The sequence below is a fragment of the Sus scrofa genome, chromosome 13, assembly GCF_054392235.1.
Source record: "Sus scrofa isolate SSC_HxYL_T2T_F1_AM1 chromosome 13, Sscrofa_HxYL_maternal_Yorkshire_Landrace_v2.0, whole genome shotgun sequence".
NCBI classification, from domain to species: Eukaryota; Metazoa; Chordata; class Mammalia; order Artiodactyla; family Suidae; genus Sus; species Sus scrofa.
Genome location: NC_139395.1, coordinates 88,490,727 through 88,507,937, shown reverse-complemented (window position 1 = coordinate 88,507,937; position 17,211 = coordinate 88,490,727). Strand labels below are relative to the sequence as shown.

At 38.3% G+C, this 17,211-nt stretch overlaps 1 protein-coding gene across 5 annotated transcripts in view; it reads left to right on the top strand.

Moving 5' to 3' along the window:
• The window catches only part of ACAD11 (acyl-CoA dehydrogenase family member 11), a 101,593-nt gene that overhangs the window by 69,981 nt on the left and 14,401 nt on the right, over nucleotides 1–17,211 (top strand). For all 5 annotated transcript variants that reach the window (XM_084989687.1, XM_001924765.6, XM_084989688.1 and 2 more), the window contains 4 exons: nucleotides 6,873–6,939; nucleotides 7,515–7,600; nucleotides 9,954–10,025; nucleotides 11,153–11,307. In XM_084989687.1, the coding sequence (XP_084845813.1) occupies nucleotides 6,873–6,939; nucleotides 7,515–7,600; nucleotides 9,954–10,025; nucleotides 11,153–11,307 (380 nt within the window). The remainder of the gene's footprint in view (nucleotides 1–6,872; nucleotides 6,940–7,514; nucleotides 7,601–9,953; nucleotides 10,026–11,152; nucleotides 11,308–17,211) is intronic.

Here is a 17,211-nt window from a genome sequence, read left to right as displayed (position 1 = left end):
CCTAGTTTATTCATTTTAGACACTACTCATTGAGTCCCCAATTTGAATAGATCAGTTTCACTCATTTGTAGTATAACTCTCTGCCCTTTTCTAACATAGATATTTATTTTATTATTTCAGTTTTGATTGATAACCTTCTAACCTTTAGATGATACCTCTAAATTTCTCCCCTGCATCCCCTTTTGGCAGAATATCCTCAGGTTCCTCTTTATCACATAAAGATGTGTAAGTGCTCTTACCCCTTTCTCTACCTATTATTCCTCCCTTCCACATTGTACCTTGTGTCAGCCACAGCTTCTGCTTTTACATAGTCAGAATTACTAACATTTATTTCTGTTTTGCAGCTATAATCATTGTTGACCACAGGATGAGTCTAAACTTTGAAAACCAACACTTTCCTTTTAAGACTATGCAAATATTGTTCAGTGCTGGTCTGAGCAGTATGTTAGATTGATTTCATGTCCTTCTCTAACTGATTCAATGTAATATCGCCTCGGCCATTCTAAAGAGAATGTTTCTTTTTTTTTGTCTTTTTGCCATTTCTTGGGCCACTCCCGCGGCATATGGAGGTTCCCAGGCTAGGAGTCTAATCGGAGCTGTAGCCGCCAGCCTACACCAGAGCCACAGCAACTCGGGATCCGAGCCGCATCTGCAACCTACACCACAGCTCACGGCAACGCTGGATCCTTAACCCACTGAGCAAGTCCAGGGATCGAACCCGCAACCTCATGGTTCCTAGTTGGATTCGTTAACCACTGCGCCACGACGGGAACTCCCTAAGGGGAATGTTTCTAATCATCAATATCAGTTACAATAGTTTTACACTCTATGTATTACTTAAATTCATGCCATACTGCATAGTTTCTTTGATGTTTGGACCATGGTTTATTTGTACATTTACAAATTATTTTCCTGGAGTTTCTAGTTGCCATTTTTGGCCATTATTTGCTTTTAACATATTGAATCTCTTTCCCCTTACCCATACGTACACCCACACCTTAAAATTGTACTTTTAATTCTTTCTTTTCTAGAGACCTCTCTTGGTATCTTTAGTCTTTCTATTCCAACCAGTTTCACAGTTTATTTATTTTGATCAGTTAGTCTCTCTAAAACTGCAGGTGCTTCACAAACTCCAGATCCTTGGTTTTCTCATCATACTTAAGAAAAAAGAAAGGGTAGCCACTTGAGGTTTCCTCTGTTTTAACAAAGCTTTTTTCCAGCCATGTTCCTTCTCCTGAGTAGGAATTCTATAAGGAAAGCTTTGGTGGAGTAGGACTGGGACTCACTTTGCTGATAGGAAACTAGCTTTCAGACTACAGGTCCCCACAGGTCAGAATGACTTTATTTGTTGTGTTGTTGTTTTTTTTTTTTGTTTTTTTGTTTTTTTTTTTAGTAATATACTATACTATACACTATATACTTTTCTTCTTAGGGCTAACTATCAGATACCTGTCTGCAAGAGTGCTACTTGTTACATTTGGCCAATTACAAATATTGGGTTAATTCCCCTTTTGTGGCCTTGCTTCTCAATCGTAACTTCTGATCAGAGTCAGGACCCTTTCCCTTTGCAATTCCTTACATCATTTGCTAGGCTCTGATTTCTCTGTGCATTTCATTGGTCAACTTGCCTTTCTCTGTTCCCCAGTTATTTATGGAGATCTCTCACTTGTTGGTGACCACCAACACCCCTAATCTCTCACCTTGCCCACATCCTTTTCTGGTATGGTAATGTCTTCATTGTGCTTTTATATTTTTATTTCAGTGAGATCTCAGAAGCGATGGGAGATAAACACATATTTCCACCATCCCGAATCTCTCCAACTTGATTTTAGAAAAGCTATCATTTGTTTCCTGTGTATAGTTTTCTCTGTTAATTTAGTTACAGATAGACAAAATACTGCAAGAGCTATAATTGTGTGTTCTGTTTCATTCATTTCTTCTGTAGAGCCAGAGATCCAATTGTAAGGGGTTTCAAAATTTCAGATGTAAGTGCTAATGTTTAAAGTAGGCCCCTTTTGGAGTTCCCGTCGTGGCTCAGTGGTTAACGAATCCGACTAGGAACCATGAGGTTGCGGGTTTGATCCCTGGCCTTGCTCAGTGGGTTGAGGATCCGGCGTTGCTGTAAGCTGTGGTGTAGGTTGCAGATGCAGCCCAGATCTGGTGTTGCTGTAGCTGTGGTGTAGGCCAGCGGCTACAGCTCCGATTCGACCCCTAGCCTGGGAAACTCCAAATGCCGCGGGAGCAGCCCAAGAAATGGCAAAAAGACAAAAAAATAAATAAAATAAAATAAAATAAATAAAGTAGACCCCTTTTCGCTAACTTGACTCTTTATTTTTACAGTCTTTTCTTTCTTTACCTCTGCTTGCCTTGGTCCCTGTTTCTTAACTAATCATCTTTCTTCTATCACTGCTTCTTGACTATGTCCTCATTCCACCCCCTCTCAATCTAGAGAAGTTAACACACCTCTTTCTTCTGGGCCCTACCTTCTTTTACTCCTCATGTTCACTGTTATGTGAGTTGTTTTCAGGCGTTTCAGTGTATCACCATATTTCTCCTTCAAGTCTTTGGTACACACTTAGGTCTCCCAGGAATTGTCTTTGAACAGTTTTGCAACTCAACAGTTTCCAACTCATGGCCAACCTTGCTTCATCCCTAATCCCATTCCCTCCTCTCCCCATTATTTTGAAATAAATCCCAGACATCACATTATTTCACAAGTATTTCAGTGTCTATCTCAATAAGCTCTCTTTTTAAAAAGCACCAAAATACCATTAGCACACCTAAAATTACTTAATATCATTACATATCCAGTAAGTATTCACATTCCTAATTGTTTCATAATTGTGATTAATGTGTTTTGTTTCTTATTTGAATTATGATCTAAATAAAGTCTAAAAATTCCTGTTGGTTGATACTCTTTTTTAAGTCTCTTTTCATCTATAAGCTCCCTTTTTCCCGATCACTTTTCTTTTTGCTTTTTATTACAATTGTTGAAGAAACTAGATTATGTGTCTTACAGATTTCCCGTAGTCTGTAACTCACTGATTACATCCCTGCAGTGTCCTTTAGTATGATTTCTATACTCTTAAATTTGTTGAATTTAGGTTTGTGTCCCAATATGTGATCAATTCTTGAGAATGTTCCATGTACACTTGAGAAGAATGTATATTCTGAATTTTTGGGGTGTAATGTCCTGAAAATGTCAATTAAGTCTAACTTTCTATTGTGTCCTTTAGGATCTCTGTTGCCTTATTGATTTTCTGTCTACAGGATCTGTCCATTGATGTGAGTGGGGTGTTAAAGTCTCCTACTATGATTGTATTCCCATCCCTTTCTCCTTTTATGTCTGTTAGGATGTGTTGTAGGTATCTGGGTGCTCCTATATTAGGGGCATATATATTGACGATTGTAATATCCTCTTCTTAAGTGGATCCTTTAACCATTAAATAGTGTCCTTCTTTGTCTTTCTTTATGGCCTTCATTTTAAAGTCTATTTTGTCTGATATGAGTATTGCAACTCCTGCTTTCCTGTCTTGTCCATTGGCATGAAATATCTTTTCCCATCCCCTCACTTTCATCAGTCTATATGTGTCCTTTGCCCTAAGGTGAGTTTCTTGTAGGCTTGAAGGCTTGATTGAAGGTTTTTGCTTTTTTATCCAATTTGCCACTCTGTGTCTTTTGATTGGAGCATTCAGTCCATTGACATTTAAGGTGATTATTGATAGATATTTATTTATTGCCATTTTAAACCTTGTTTTCAAGTTGACTCTATGTTTCTCTTTTCTTCTTTTTTTTTGGTTGGATGGTTTCCATTTATGTTATGCTTGAGTACTTTTCAATTTTTGTGAATGTAATCTTTAGCTTTGATTTGTGGTACCCTGTTTTTTAAGTATGTTAACCCCTTCCTATATCTGCTTACTTTAGCCTGATAATCATATAGGCTCAAACACATCAAGATTAAAAAAAGAATCTATTTTTTCTCACTTCCCTTACCCACATTGTATGATTTTGATGTCTTTTTTTTTTTAAACATCATATGTTTGGATCTGTATGCTGGCTTTAATATTTAAGTGACTGCTTTCCAATTGTAGTTTCCCCATCCTAATTCTTCCTTTTTTTTTTTTTCAAATTTAGAGAAGCCCTTTCAGTATTTCTTTTAGGATGGGTTTCGTATTGCTGTACTCTTTCAGCTTTTGTCTGTTGGAGACATTCTTTATTTCCCCTTCTATTTTAAGTGACATTCTTGCTGGATAGAGTATTCTAGGTTGCAGATTTTTTTCTTTTCAGTGCTTTAAATATATCTTGCCACTCCCTTCTGGCCTGTAGTGTTTCTTGGAGAAATCAGCTGATAGCCTTATGGGTTTCCCTCATAATTAACACTTTGCCTTTCTCTTGCTGCCTTTAGAATCCTCTCTTTATCTTTAATTTTTACCATTTTTATTATAATATGTCTTGGTGTGGTCCTATTTGGGGCCCTCTGTGCTTCCTGTATCTTGATATCAGTATCCTTTAGACTTGGAAAGTTTTCAGCCATAATTTCTTCAAATATATTTTCAATCCCCTTTTCTTTTTTTTCTCCTTCTGGAATTCCTATTGCATGTAGATTGGCCCTCTTTATATTATCCCATAGGTCTCTTATATTGCTTTCATGTTTTTTCATTTGGTTTTCTATCTGCTGTCCTGTAAGGGTGATTTCCATTATTCTATCTTCCACGTTACTAATTCGTTCTTCTGCATTATTCATTCTGGTCTTTATTGCCTTTAGCTTGGTTTGTATCACTGCAAATGAATTTTCTAGTTTATCTTGGCTCCTCCTTATATTTTCTAGCTCCTTTCTGATGGAATCTGCATTACTGTTCATATCCTCTCTTAATTCCTTCAGTATTTTCACTAGCTCCCTTTTGAACTCAAAGTCTGTCAGACTGCAGAGATCTGTTTCATTGTTGATTGCTTTAGGTGAATTCTCCTGTCGCTTTAACTGGGAATGGTTTCTGAGCTTCTTCATCGTGCATGTGTTTTTCTGTGAATTTGGGGAAGCCAAACTGTAGTTGGCACAGTCCAGGGTGAGCTGGCAGGCTGGTTCCATGAGGACGGGGCACAGGCTCTGGGAGCATGCGATGGTGCCGGCGGGGCCTGATCTGTGCGGGCAGGGTGCAGGATCCGGGAAGGAATGCTCAGTTCTCTGCGATCCAGTGGGCAAGCATGCACACTGGGGCCCAAGGAGTTTTCTATGGTAGCCTGCCCCTCCTCCTCTCCCCTTGCCAACAATGGCGCCTTGTCTCTCCTTTCAGTCTGGACCTTCTCCTGGGTTCCCTCTGCCGTGGCTTCCCACTCCCCAGCCCTTAGCGTACTGCTCCCCCTGCCAGCAGCTCACCACTCCCTAGTCTTTTAGACTGTCTCCACACCACCAACCCCAGCCCATTCCCAGGGACTGACCTCTGGAGCCTAGGTCTCAGTCCCCAGCCCCCACCAAGCGTCTCAGTCTGTGGTGTCCATGCCAGAGGTTCAGATGGTCTGTGCGTCTCTCACTCTGCTTTTTGGTTCTCAGACCTGCTGCTGCGCTTTTCTCGGCTTATTGGAGTTCCCTCCGACTCAGCTGATCTTTCCGTTGGTTAGGTGGCTTCCCAGGGTGTGGGTTCCCTTTCTCTTTCACAGCTCCTTCACAGGAATGCTAGTCCCATCCTCATTCCTTTTCTCTCTCTTTTTTTCTTGTGTTCTACTCAGTTTTGTCAAGAGTTTCTTGCCCTTTTTGGAGGTTTAAGTTCTTCTGCAAGCATTCCGTTGATGTTCTGTGTGAATCGTTTTACATGTAGATGTGTTTTTTTGATGTGTTTGTGGGAGAGGGTGAGCATGTCCTCTTACTCTTCTGCCATCTTGCCAAACCCTTTAGTATGTCCCATGGAGTTTATCCTTTTAAATCTGGGGATTTTATTGTGTTAGTCTACTATTTGACATAATTCCTGACATTCCTCATTTAATCTTCCTGTGATTTCAAAACTCCTGGAACCACTTTTTATAAGTTTTAAAAAAATAATCGGTTTTAATTGGTTTCCTAATTAAATAATAATAAAGTATTTAATTAGGAAACCAATTAAATACTAGTTTCCCTGAGGGACTAGATTCATAGACTGGTGAAATTGAAACTTTGCAGGGAGACCCCTTTGGAGAACTTAAACTTTAATTAAATAAAACTTTACATTAAAATGGTAATAACTTTATAGTTTCAAATTGTAACCTTCATAAATCAATAAATGAGAGAACCTAGGCTTATCGAAGGTAGAATCAGAGCCTGATATATGTGGACAGCTCCAATTAAGCCATCTTCAAAAGTAATCTGGGTTAGGTACTATGGTCCTTAAACAGACTCACCCTCACCCAGCTCCATGACTGGGGAAATTAGGTCTTTCTCAGCCATTGATTAGGGAGTAAATATGAGTTTTAGTGCATTTTGTCCATATGTCAGAAAATAGATCTAAACAGGAGGAAATATGCTAGAACAAGTTCACAACCTTTCTAGCATGCTGATGATCTGAGATAATACGAATGGGAGAGCTATCACTCTGTCTTAAGGGCCGCAGCTGTTTCACGGCTTCTTTGACTTCTGGCTATTTTTGTGCAGTGACTCTCACTGAGAAAGTTCACCCTTGGCCTTGGCCAGTCATTTTTCTTGGGTGATATACAGTTCTATACACAAGCTTTTTTTTTTTTTTTTTTTTTTTAATGGATCAAGGTTTTTCTTTCTGTTTTTTTGTTTGTTTGTTTGTTTTTGTTTTGCCAGAGATAAACTTGGAAAGATTAGAACTTTTAGGGTGTAATGTCAGAGTAAAAATTACTTTTTGAATGTATTTTTCTCATTTTCTCTCTGGTTTTAGGAGCTGGGAATCCAAAGTGCAAAATTGCAATTGTTATGGGAAGAACTAACAGTAACTCTGAAACCAGGTAATAAAACAACAGTGATTGAGAGATCTATGGAGGAATGAGTCAGTGTTTCTATCCACTGAACTTGCTTAAAATGTCACCTATTTATTTCAGTTATTTTGCTAAAAGATCTATTTAGAAAGCATTTTCAGGGAGTGTTGCTATACATTCTTCACTGTGGAATTTCCTGTATTAAAAAGTATTGCTGAGTCCTCAAAGCTATTTGGATCAGATTATACGATATATAAAATTTTTCAAAACACTCTAAGTAACTAAGTGATAAGATTTTTGGATCCAAGGCAATAGTTTTGAAATGTTTACTATATTGAATATCAGTTCCAAATTACACTGATGAACAATGAGATGCCTCCATTAAGTAACTTTCACATATTTTCAAATCATTGTTATTGTTCCAGGTCACAGCCTGTATCTGAACGTACTTGATCTATGTCTTTTACACAGTTCCCATTCTAGACATCATTGCTTACATGATTATAGGATAACAACCAAAAAATGACAGTTGAGACTCCACCTAACATCTGTTTTATTTTACCACTTAGCAAACTTTTCCTAACATCTGTTTTTCTTTTGACCAGACACAGACAACACAGCATGATTCTTGTTCCTATTGACACACCTGGAGTAGAACTAATAAGACCATTGTCAGTTTTTGGCTACCTGGGTAAGTGTAAGACAATATATTAGCAAGCAGAAAGACTATGCAGTAACACTGAAGGGAATAGATACCATTTTAATACATGAGATGGGTTCTTAGAAATCCTTTGACCTGTAAGATAAATGTCAGTGGCATTCTCTTTTTAAAGTGGTGGTGCAGGGAGTTCCTATCATGGCTCAGTGGTTAATAAATCCGACTAGAAACCATGAGGTTGCGGGTTCGATCCCTGGCCTTGCTCAGTGGGTTAAGGATCCAGCGTTGCCATGAGCTGTGGTGTAGGTTGCAGACTCGGCTCGGATCCCGCGTTGCTGTGGCTGTGGTGTAGGCCGGCAGCTACAGCTCCAATTTGACCCCTAGCTTGGGAACCTCCATGTGCCATGGGAGCGGCCCAAGAAATGGCAAGGAAAAAAAAAAAAAAGACAAAAAAAAAAAATAAAATAAAGTGGTGGTGCAGCATTCTACCACATTTTGTCTGCTTTGGGGAAAGGGCAGACTGGCATTCAAGGAACAGCAACTCTGTCTGCCAGTCTTCATTTTGTCATCCAGGAGAATGGATTAAAGGAATAGACATGGAAAATTAAATCTAGATAACCCACAAAAGCATTCATTTTTGTTTTCAAGTTTAGTTTTCTTAATCTATGAACCTACAAGAGCAGTGGGTTGTTTTTTTGTTTTGTTTTTTAATTGGAGTATAGTTGCTTTACAATGTTGTCTTAGTTTCTGGGGTACAGCAAAATGTTCAGTTATACATATACATATACACATTCTTTTTCAGAGTCTTTTCCCACGTAGATTATTATGGAATATTGAATAGAGTTTCCTGTGCTATACAGTAGGTCCTTGTTGATTATATATATCATAGTGTATATCTTTTATTCACAAATTCCTAGTTTATCTCTCACCGCACGTTTCCCTTTTGGTAACCATAAGTTTGTTTTTGAAGCCTGTGAGTCTGTTCCTGTCTTGTAAATAAGTTCATTTGTATCTTCCCCCCACCACCACTGATTTGAATGCAAAACTTTTCCTTCCTTCTGTCCTTGGGCAGAATTTCTACAAAGCAAGGATTCTTTTGCTCAGGCTCATTCATGTTCATTGTTTCCTTGCTGCTCAGGTTGTTTACTCAGCAAGTATTTGTTGAATGGTGCTTAGAATACAGTCAGTGAACACAACAGACCCAGACTCTGCCCTTGTGAAGCCTATTACATGATGAGGGAAGGAGACAGGGAAAAATAAAACATGTAAATAAGATATTATATAGCTGTCAGCAAGTCATAAACGCTATGAAAAAGTTTACTCAACTTCAAGTTTTGTTGTCATCCTGGCTTTCCCCTTATTGTTGAATATGGCTAATGAAAATGTTCAAGTGCAATTTAATGGAACATTTGACATTGAGCTTTCTGTAAGTTGCAGCTGGAGCATGCACCCACAGGTTAAGTGCGTTGGCAAGATGAGGATGAACTAGGTCACTTGAGCAAGTTGTGCATGGAAAGTTGTTGGGTTACAAAGCAGCAGCTTGCAAAACTACCAAACCAGTTTCTAATGACGGTTGGCTACAAAAACTCTCCATTGTAGAGCCTATGTTTGAAATTTCAGTATGATAATTTACTAGTACCTCTCCAACTCCCTAGGCCAAGGCCAAAAGAAACAGTGTGGACAAAGTTGATTATTAATGTGTGTTCCGCCAGGAAAAGGGTGTGGAGTTAGCATGAAATTATCTCTAGAACTTGGCGGAGAGGAGAGATGATGTAAAGACAAAATGTGAATGAGTTGCCTGGCCGAGTCCTTTGCCACCATTTTCAGGAGGCAAACACAGTGAACAAGCCTAGACTGGGAGCAAACATGCTTAAGGTCTAGCCTCAGCTTTGTCTCTAATACTGAGCCTGCTCTGTCCCTTCAGGCAGATTCTTTACATCTTTGGGCATTGATTTCTACAAAGATAAAATAAATTTGAATTACATTACTCACTTTCAATATTTGAACCATTGGTACCTTTTTTACCCCAAGCATATTTTCTTTGGAAGCCCATGTAAAAAAATTTCAAGGAAGAAGTAATAATAAAATAATAATAAAATAGTCTGATCAGAGCTATGGAGCCATCTTTTTTCATGGCTCTATAACTTCAAAAATGAGTTCAAAAACCTCTGGATGAAATGATGAGTTTTCTGGGCTATGCAGGGCTAGGGGTCCAGGGCTCAGGGCTACCCAGGAACGTCTGACATTTGAGGCCTTTAAATCCCACTATCTTTGAGTAATTATATTTACTCAAAGAATTATAATTATATTTAAGCAGATTATCTGTTATCTACTACATTTTAGTTAACTCATTTTGCTCTTTAAAATGTTATTCTCTATCTTATAGATAATTTACATGGAGGACATTTTGAGATCCATTTTAATCAAGTGCGAGTTCCTGCCACCAACTTAATACTAGGTGAGATAAGTTTGGAAAAATGATCCTTTAATATTGTGTTTTTAAATATTTTCAGGTCTAAATCTGGAAAAGATACAATGTCTACTGTAATTTAGATAATTTCCCCTCTTACTCTATTTATATTGGAAGGTTTTTTTTCCTTTGGTGGATTTTCCTACATGGAATAATAGTTTTATTTAAGTGTTTGATGTGGTTTTCTGTTTCACATCAATTGAAAACACAGCTAAAGGAGTTCCCATCTTGGCTCAGTGGAAACGAATCTGACTAGCATCCATGAGGACACAGGTTCCATCCCTGGCCTCACCCTGTGGGTTATGGATCTGGTGTTGCTGTGAGCTGTAGTGTAGTTTGCAGACGTGGCTCGAATCTGGTGTGGCTGTAGCATAGACCTGTGGCTATAGCTCCAATTCAGCCCCTAGCCTGGAGCGTCCATATGCCACAGGTGTGGCCCTAAAATGCCAAAAAAAGAAAAAAAGAAAAGAAAAAGAAAGAAAGAAAAATTATACAATTCAGAGCAACACACTTCTTCCTAAAACAGTTTTCAGGCCCCTGCTGATTTTAATAAAACCTCAGTATTTTCTGAATCCTGGTCTTAAATATACATTAAAAGCATAAATAACTTTGAACACTGCATGCCTGGGGTGACTCCATCCTCTTTCTTGTTGGAATCCTCCCTAACCTTCAGAGAACATCTCCGATTCCACCTCAAAAATTCCCTGACCCTACCAGGCCCTAGGGTTCCAGTGGCAAAAAGACAGCCTCTCCCTAATGTGCCTTCCTGGTCTCTCTCCATATCCCTATCCTGAGCATCCTTGACCCTCTTCTGGGTTCTAAACTCCTCCTATAGGGACTACGACTTATCCTCTGTAACCTCTGCAGCACTAACTAACTTATGCAGAATAGGTACTCAAGAGACAGTTCCTAAATGTGATCCAAGCTTTTCATGATGGTAGTTTAAAAATACATATAAGTCAAAAGTTCCATAAATCTATAATGAACCTTATTACAGAACTGACTTTTTTTCTACCAGAACGCCATTTTTATTGAGGGCAGCTCATCATTTTCTCAGCATTTGTGTAAATAACAATTAAATAGGCCATGCTCGTGTTTTCCCTTTTTTCTCACAGGTGAAGGTAGGGGATTTGAAATTGCCCAAGGCCGCCTTGGACCTGGCAGAATCCACCACTGCATGAGAACAGTAGGTTTGGCTGAACGCGCTTTGCAGATCATGTGTGAACGGGCGAAAAAGAGGGTAGCCTTTAAGAAGAAGCTGTACTCACATGTAAGGACAATTATTTATTTGAATTTATTGTCGCCCCATGCACAACACTAACCTTGAACCCAAACAGCATTACTTGGTCAGAAAGAGATTTCCTTTGCATAAACAAGGTGATTCTTTTCCACAAAATATATTTATGTCTGTATTTAAATATAGTCTAATGGGAGATAGTTATCTTTGTGAAAGATTAAATAACTCCTAAAGTGCTTCAGCACACAGAGCATGGACAATTCCTTCAGCTCCCTCACTCTTGTTCTCCAGAGAACCTCTTGGAAGGCTTATCCTTTGGCTTTCTGGAAAGAATTAAGACAGATAGGTGGAGAGATACAGGAAAACAGCCTGAAAAAGAAAGATCTAAAAATGGAATAGATTGCTTCAGAAAGAAGTGAGCTTCTTGTCTCTGGAGAAATGCAAGTAGAAATAGAACCAACATTTGGTGGATGTTCCTGATTTTTTGAATCCTCACCTCTAAATTATGACCGGCTGAGTCGTGTTTACAAAGGACAATAAACAATATAGTTACATTCTTACATCTGGGCGCTACAGTCCAAATTAGAGAATATTTATCAAGAGGGAAAGAAGCTATCATTTCAGACTTCCTTGCTTATAGGAAATGTTGAAAGGAGGTTTAAGAGGAAATGGAAGACTTTTTTTTTTTTTTTTTTTTTTTTTGCTTTTGTTTTTTAGGGTGAAACCTTCAGCTTATGGAAGTTCCCAGGGGTCAAATCAGAGCTACAGTTCCCAGTGTACACAACGGCCACAGCAATACCAGATCTGAGCCATGTCTGTGACCTACACCACAGCTCACAGCAACCCTGGATCCTTAACCCACTGAGTGAGGCCAGGGATTGAACTCCAATCTCATGGATACTAGTCAGATTCATTTCTGCTGTGCCACAACAGGAAATCCCAGCAATGGAAGAATTTTAAAGAGAAGTGAGATATCCAAATCATCCTCCCACCCAAAGCCCTTAAGAAGGCAAGAAAAATCATTATTGGGAGTTCCAGTTGTGATGCAGTGGAAATGAATCCAACTAGTATCCACAAGGATGCAGGTTCGATCCCTGGCCTTGCTTAATGGGTCGGGGATCCAGAGTTGCTCTGAGCTGTGGTTTAGGTCACAGACACCGCTCGGATCCTGCGTTGCTGCGGCTGTGGCATAGGCTGGCAGCTGTAGCTCCAATTTGACCCCTAGCCTGGGAACTTCCGTATGCCATGGGTTAGGCCCTAAAAGGCAAAAAAAAAAAAAGAAAGGAAAAAAAGAAAATCATTATTAAATGTTTAATACTTATGATTGCTAACATGTAGTGTTAGGTCAAACTTATAGTGATAGAATTGTGTTTGTGTTTGCTAGACCTGTATATTTTAGTATGTTATTCTCCTTGTATACAGTACATTTGTGACAATTTTATAAAATTTTGCAGTATATTTTTTTACCTTGAATTCTTATAGGCCATGTTTGCTTTTTGTGAAATATTATTTAGCATATCTATGATTTAGCTGTAACATTGTTTTATAGGAAAATATAACCTGCTTTATAAAGCACATGCCTAGGAATAATTTGTGGGGAACCTCCTCAGTAAACAGTGAGGGCAAGGGTTCAGCTCTTAGATGGGCACTGTGGGAGGAGGTAGGAAGATGTGAATCTCTGAGGCCATGGATACAAGTCCACAGTGCTGCTGGAGTAGGAGCTGAAGGCTGGCTCGTGGATCAGCTGTCACTTCTTACACTTTTCTCTTTTCAAAATTGCCTGGAAGTGAGGTGAAGGGAGGACACGGAAAGGTAAACCTACAGGTGTCTCGAACACACAAAAGTGCTCTGCTCAAGTGCTGCTTTCAAGAGAAATGTTTTAATACTGTGCTATTAGGGAAATTTTGCTCCGGCTTTTTAAAGTTAATGTGTCAAGCAGAATAAGCCTGGGATTTTCAAAAACATGCCTTCCAAAAATTAAAAAAAAAAATTTTAAATATGCCTTCCTTCACTGGAAAATCTCTTGCATTTGGCACACAGGAAAAGATCTGGCAGAAGCAAAAGAGATGTGTGAACATGTCATAAACAAAAATCTGGGCCAGCTTTTTTTTTTTTTTTTTTTTTCCTTTTTCAGTTTGCGAAAGTAATGTTACATTTCCCTGAATTTGGAGACCCTTTCCAGCTGCCTTCTAATTTATTCCAGGCACTAACACAAAAAGTTCTTTAGCAAAGTTCTGTCCTAGTAAATAAATCTGGCAACTCCTTAGAGAACCCACTTAATGCTTTTCAGCAAATCTTGGGTCTGAAGAGACCCATCTAACACTTTCCTTTATTGTGAATCTAAGAAGTAAATGCATGTGATGTTCTGTTTAGGAAGTTATAATCACCCAGTTTGACAGCCATCAAAAAGACACTGACTCTTGGCCTTTTTGACATTGTTAATTCAGAGCCTTGTTTCAACCTCTAGGGCAGTGCTATCCAATAGAAATATATTGTGATCCACAAATGTAATTTAAAATTTTCTAGTAGCTACATTTTAAAAAAGTAAATAGAAATAGATGAAGTTGATTTTAACAATTTATTTTATTTAACCCGGTATATCTAAAATCATCATTTCAACATGATATCAATATATAAAAATATTAATAATATATTTTACATTGTTTTTAAAAAACTGATTCTTCTGGAGTTCCCATTGTGGCTCTGTGGGTTAAGAACTTGTCATAGTGTCTGTGAGGATGTGGGTTTGGTCTCTGGCCTCACTGTTAGGATCCAGCATTGCTGCAAGCTGTGGTGTAGGTCACAGATTTGGCTCAGATCCCATGTTGCAGTGGCTGTGGTATAGGCTGGCAGCTGCAGCTCCAGTTCAGTTCTAGCCTGGGAACTTCCTCATGCCACAGGCGCAGCCCTAAAAAGAAAACAAGCAAACAAAAAAACTGATTTTTCTAAATTGGCTGTATATTTCACACTTAAGTATATTCCATTTCAGGCATACGTCACATTTCATGTGGTTATTGGCTGCCATATTGAATATCACAAGGGAAACTGCTCAAATATCCACTGTTGATGAAATGTACTACAGCAAACATAACCAAGCATACAAAAGGGTGTAGACAGTTAATGTGGTTCAACTCAGAGCACTGTAATTGTCTGCTGGTGAATGATCTTAAAAAACTATTCTCTACTTAAACACCAGTTCTATATTTAAAATTAGGACCCCCCCTCCCGCCGCAAAATAGAAGCATTTGTCATATCTCCTGTGTTTCACAGAATTCTGAATGCTTGGTTGCTAGTGGAATTTATGGTGAGGTTTAGTCACCATATTCTTCTACCCACCTCCCAGCTTCCCTTCTAAATTCTGACCAATGGCCAAAACTCAGAGAAGCCAAATGAAAAGCAAGTACCAACTGTTTTAATTAAGTGTTTTATTTTGAGATTGTTGTATATTCACATGCAGGTAGAAGAAATGATACAGAGTGATCCCTTGTACCTTTGACCCAGTTTCCCCTAATGGTAACATCTTGTCAAACTGTGATACACTAGCAGAGCGTGGATATTGTCATCAATACAGTCAACATACAGAACACTTCCATCACCACCAAGAGCCCTCATGTTGTCCTTTTATAGCTGCAACCACTTCACTGTCACACTTCTTCCTCCTTAACTCCTGGGTAACCACTAATCTGTTCTTCATTTTTATAACTTTGTGGTTTTAAGAATGAAATTATATGGTATGTAAATTTAGGGGGGTTGGGTTTTTTCACTCAGCATAATTCTTTAGAGATTCATCCAGGTTCTATGTATCAGTAGTTGGCTTCTTTTTAGTGCTGAGTAGTATTCCCTGGTATGGATTAGCACAGTTTAGCTATTCACCTGTTGAGGACTATCTGGGTTCTTTCCAGTTTTGAGCTATTACAAATAAAGCTGCTATAAACATTTGAATTTTTGCATCAACATAAGTCTTTATTTCTCTGGGATAAATAAATGCCCAAGAAGAATGCGGTTGCTGGGTCACATAGTAGTTGCTATATTTAGTTTTTAAGAAACCATCAACCAAAAAAAAGGGAATTCTCTTGTGGCCAGCAGGTTAAGGATCCAGCATTGTCACTGCAGCAGCTCAGGTTGCTGCTGTGGCACGGGTTCAGTCCTAGGCCCAGAACTTCCAAATGCCAAGGGTGCAGCTGAAATAAAAAAGAAAGAAAAGAAAAAGAAACCGGAGTTCCCGTCATGGCGCAGTGGTTAACAAATCCGACCAGGAACCACAAGGTTGTGGGTTCGATCCCTGGCCTTGCTTAGTGAGTTAATGATCCGGCAGTACCATGAGCTGTGGTGTAGGTCGCAGACGCGGCTCAGATCCAGTGTTGCTGTGGCTCTGGCGTAGGCCAGCGGCTACAGCTCCGATTGGATCCCTAGCCTGGGAACCTCCATGTGCTGTAGGAGCAGCCCTAGAAAAGGCGAAAAGAAAAAGAAACCACCAAACTATTTTCCACATGGCTCTATCATTTATCATTCTCACCAGCTACGTAGTGATCCAGTTTCTTAGGAGAACATTAAGTATAATGTTAGCTGTAGGTTTTTGGTAGATAGCCTTTGTTGAGTTCCCCTCTATAACTAAGTTTTTGAGAGTTTTTAATCATGAATAATTATTCAGTGTTGTCAAATGACTGTTCTGAATTTGTGCAACCATGTGATTTTTCTTCAGCTTGCTAATACAGTGGAGTACAGTGATGGATTTTCAGAACTAAACTATTTTTGCATCCTTGGAAAAAACTCCACTTTATCATAATTCTTTTTATATATTGCCGAATTCTATTTGTTAATATTTTGTTAAGGATTTTCGCATGTGTACTCATGAGTATTGTTCAGTAGTTTTCTTTTTTTGTACTGTCTTTATCTTGTTTTAATATCAAGGTGATTCTGTCTTTACAAAATAATTTGGGAAGTGTTCCCATCTCTTACTTTCTCAAATAGGTTGCCTAGGTTTATGTTAATTCTTCTTTAAACATTTGGTAGAGTTCTCCAATGAAATCATTTGGGCCTGGAGATTTGGGCTGGGGGTAATTTCAATTTAAAATTCAGTTTCCTTAATAGTTATACTGAGTGAGTTTTGGTACTTTGTGTTTTTTGAGGAAGGGTTGACAATTTTACATGTTTAGAATTGTTCATAATATTCTTCCATGATCTCATTGATGTCTGCAGGGTCTTCAGTGATACCCCCTGAAAATAATGTTTCATTATTGAAATTAGTTATTTGTGCTTTCCTTTTCCTTTGTCAATCTTGTTAGAAGTCTGTCAGTTTTATTGGTCTTTTCAAAGAATTTATATTAACTATTAATATATAAAATCTTAAAATAATTGATGTTATGATTTAACATTAACAAGATCCCTTGTTTCATTAATTTTTCTCTATATTTTGTTTTCTGTTTTCTTGATATTTATTATATCCTTCCTTTTGATTTCTTTACACTTATTTTACTGTTTTTCTAGGTTTGTGGTGGGGTAGTAGCATGGATTATTGATTTCAGACTTTTCCTCTTTTCTACTTTGTATATTAGTGCTACAAATTTTCCCCTCAGAACTGCTTTACCTGTATTGCATAAATTTTTATGTATTGTGTTTTCATATTAATTCCATTCAGTGTGTATTTTTCAGTTTCCCTTGAGATTTCTCTTTGACCCCTGGATTTGGGTCACTTAAAAGCATGTTGCTTAGTTTCCAAGTGTTTAGAGGTTTTCTTGCTATTTTTGATCCCACTGTGGTCACAGAACAAACTATACTATTTCAGTTCTTTAAAATTTTTTGAGACTGGCTTTATGGACTAGGATATGGTTTATCTTATTACAATAAGTGTTTTGTGGATACTTGAAAAGAATTCATATTCTGCTGTTGTTTCATGGTGTGTTCCATAAATATCTATTGTTGGTTGATGGAATTGTT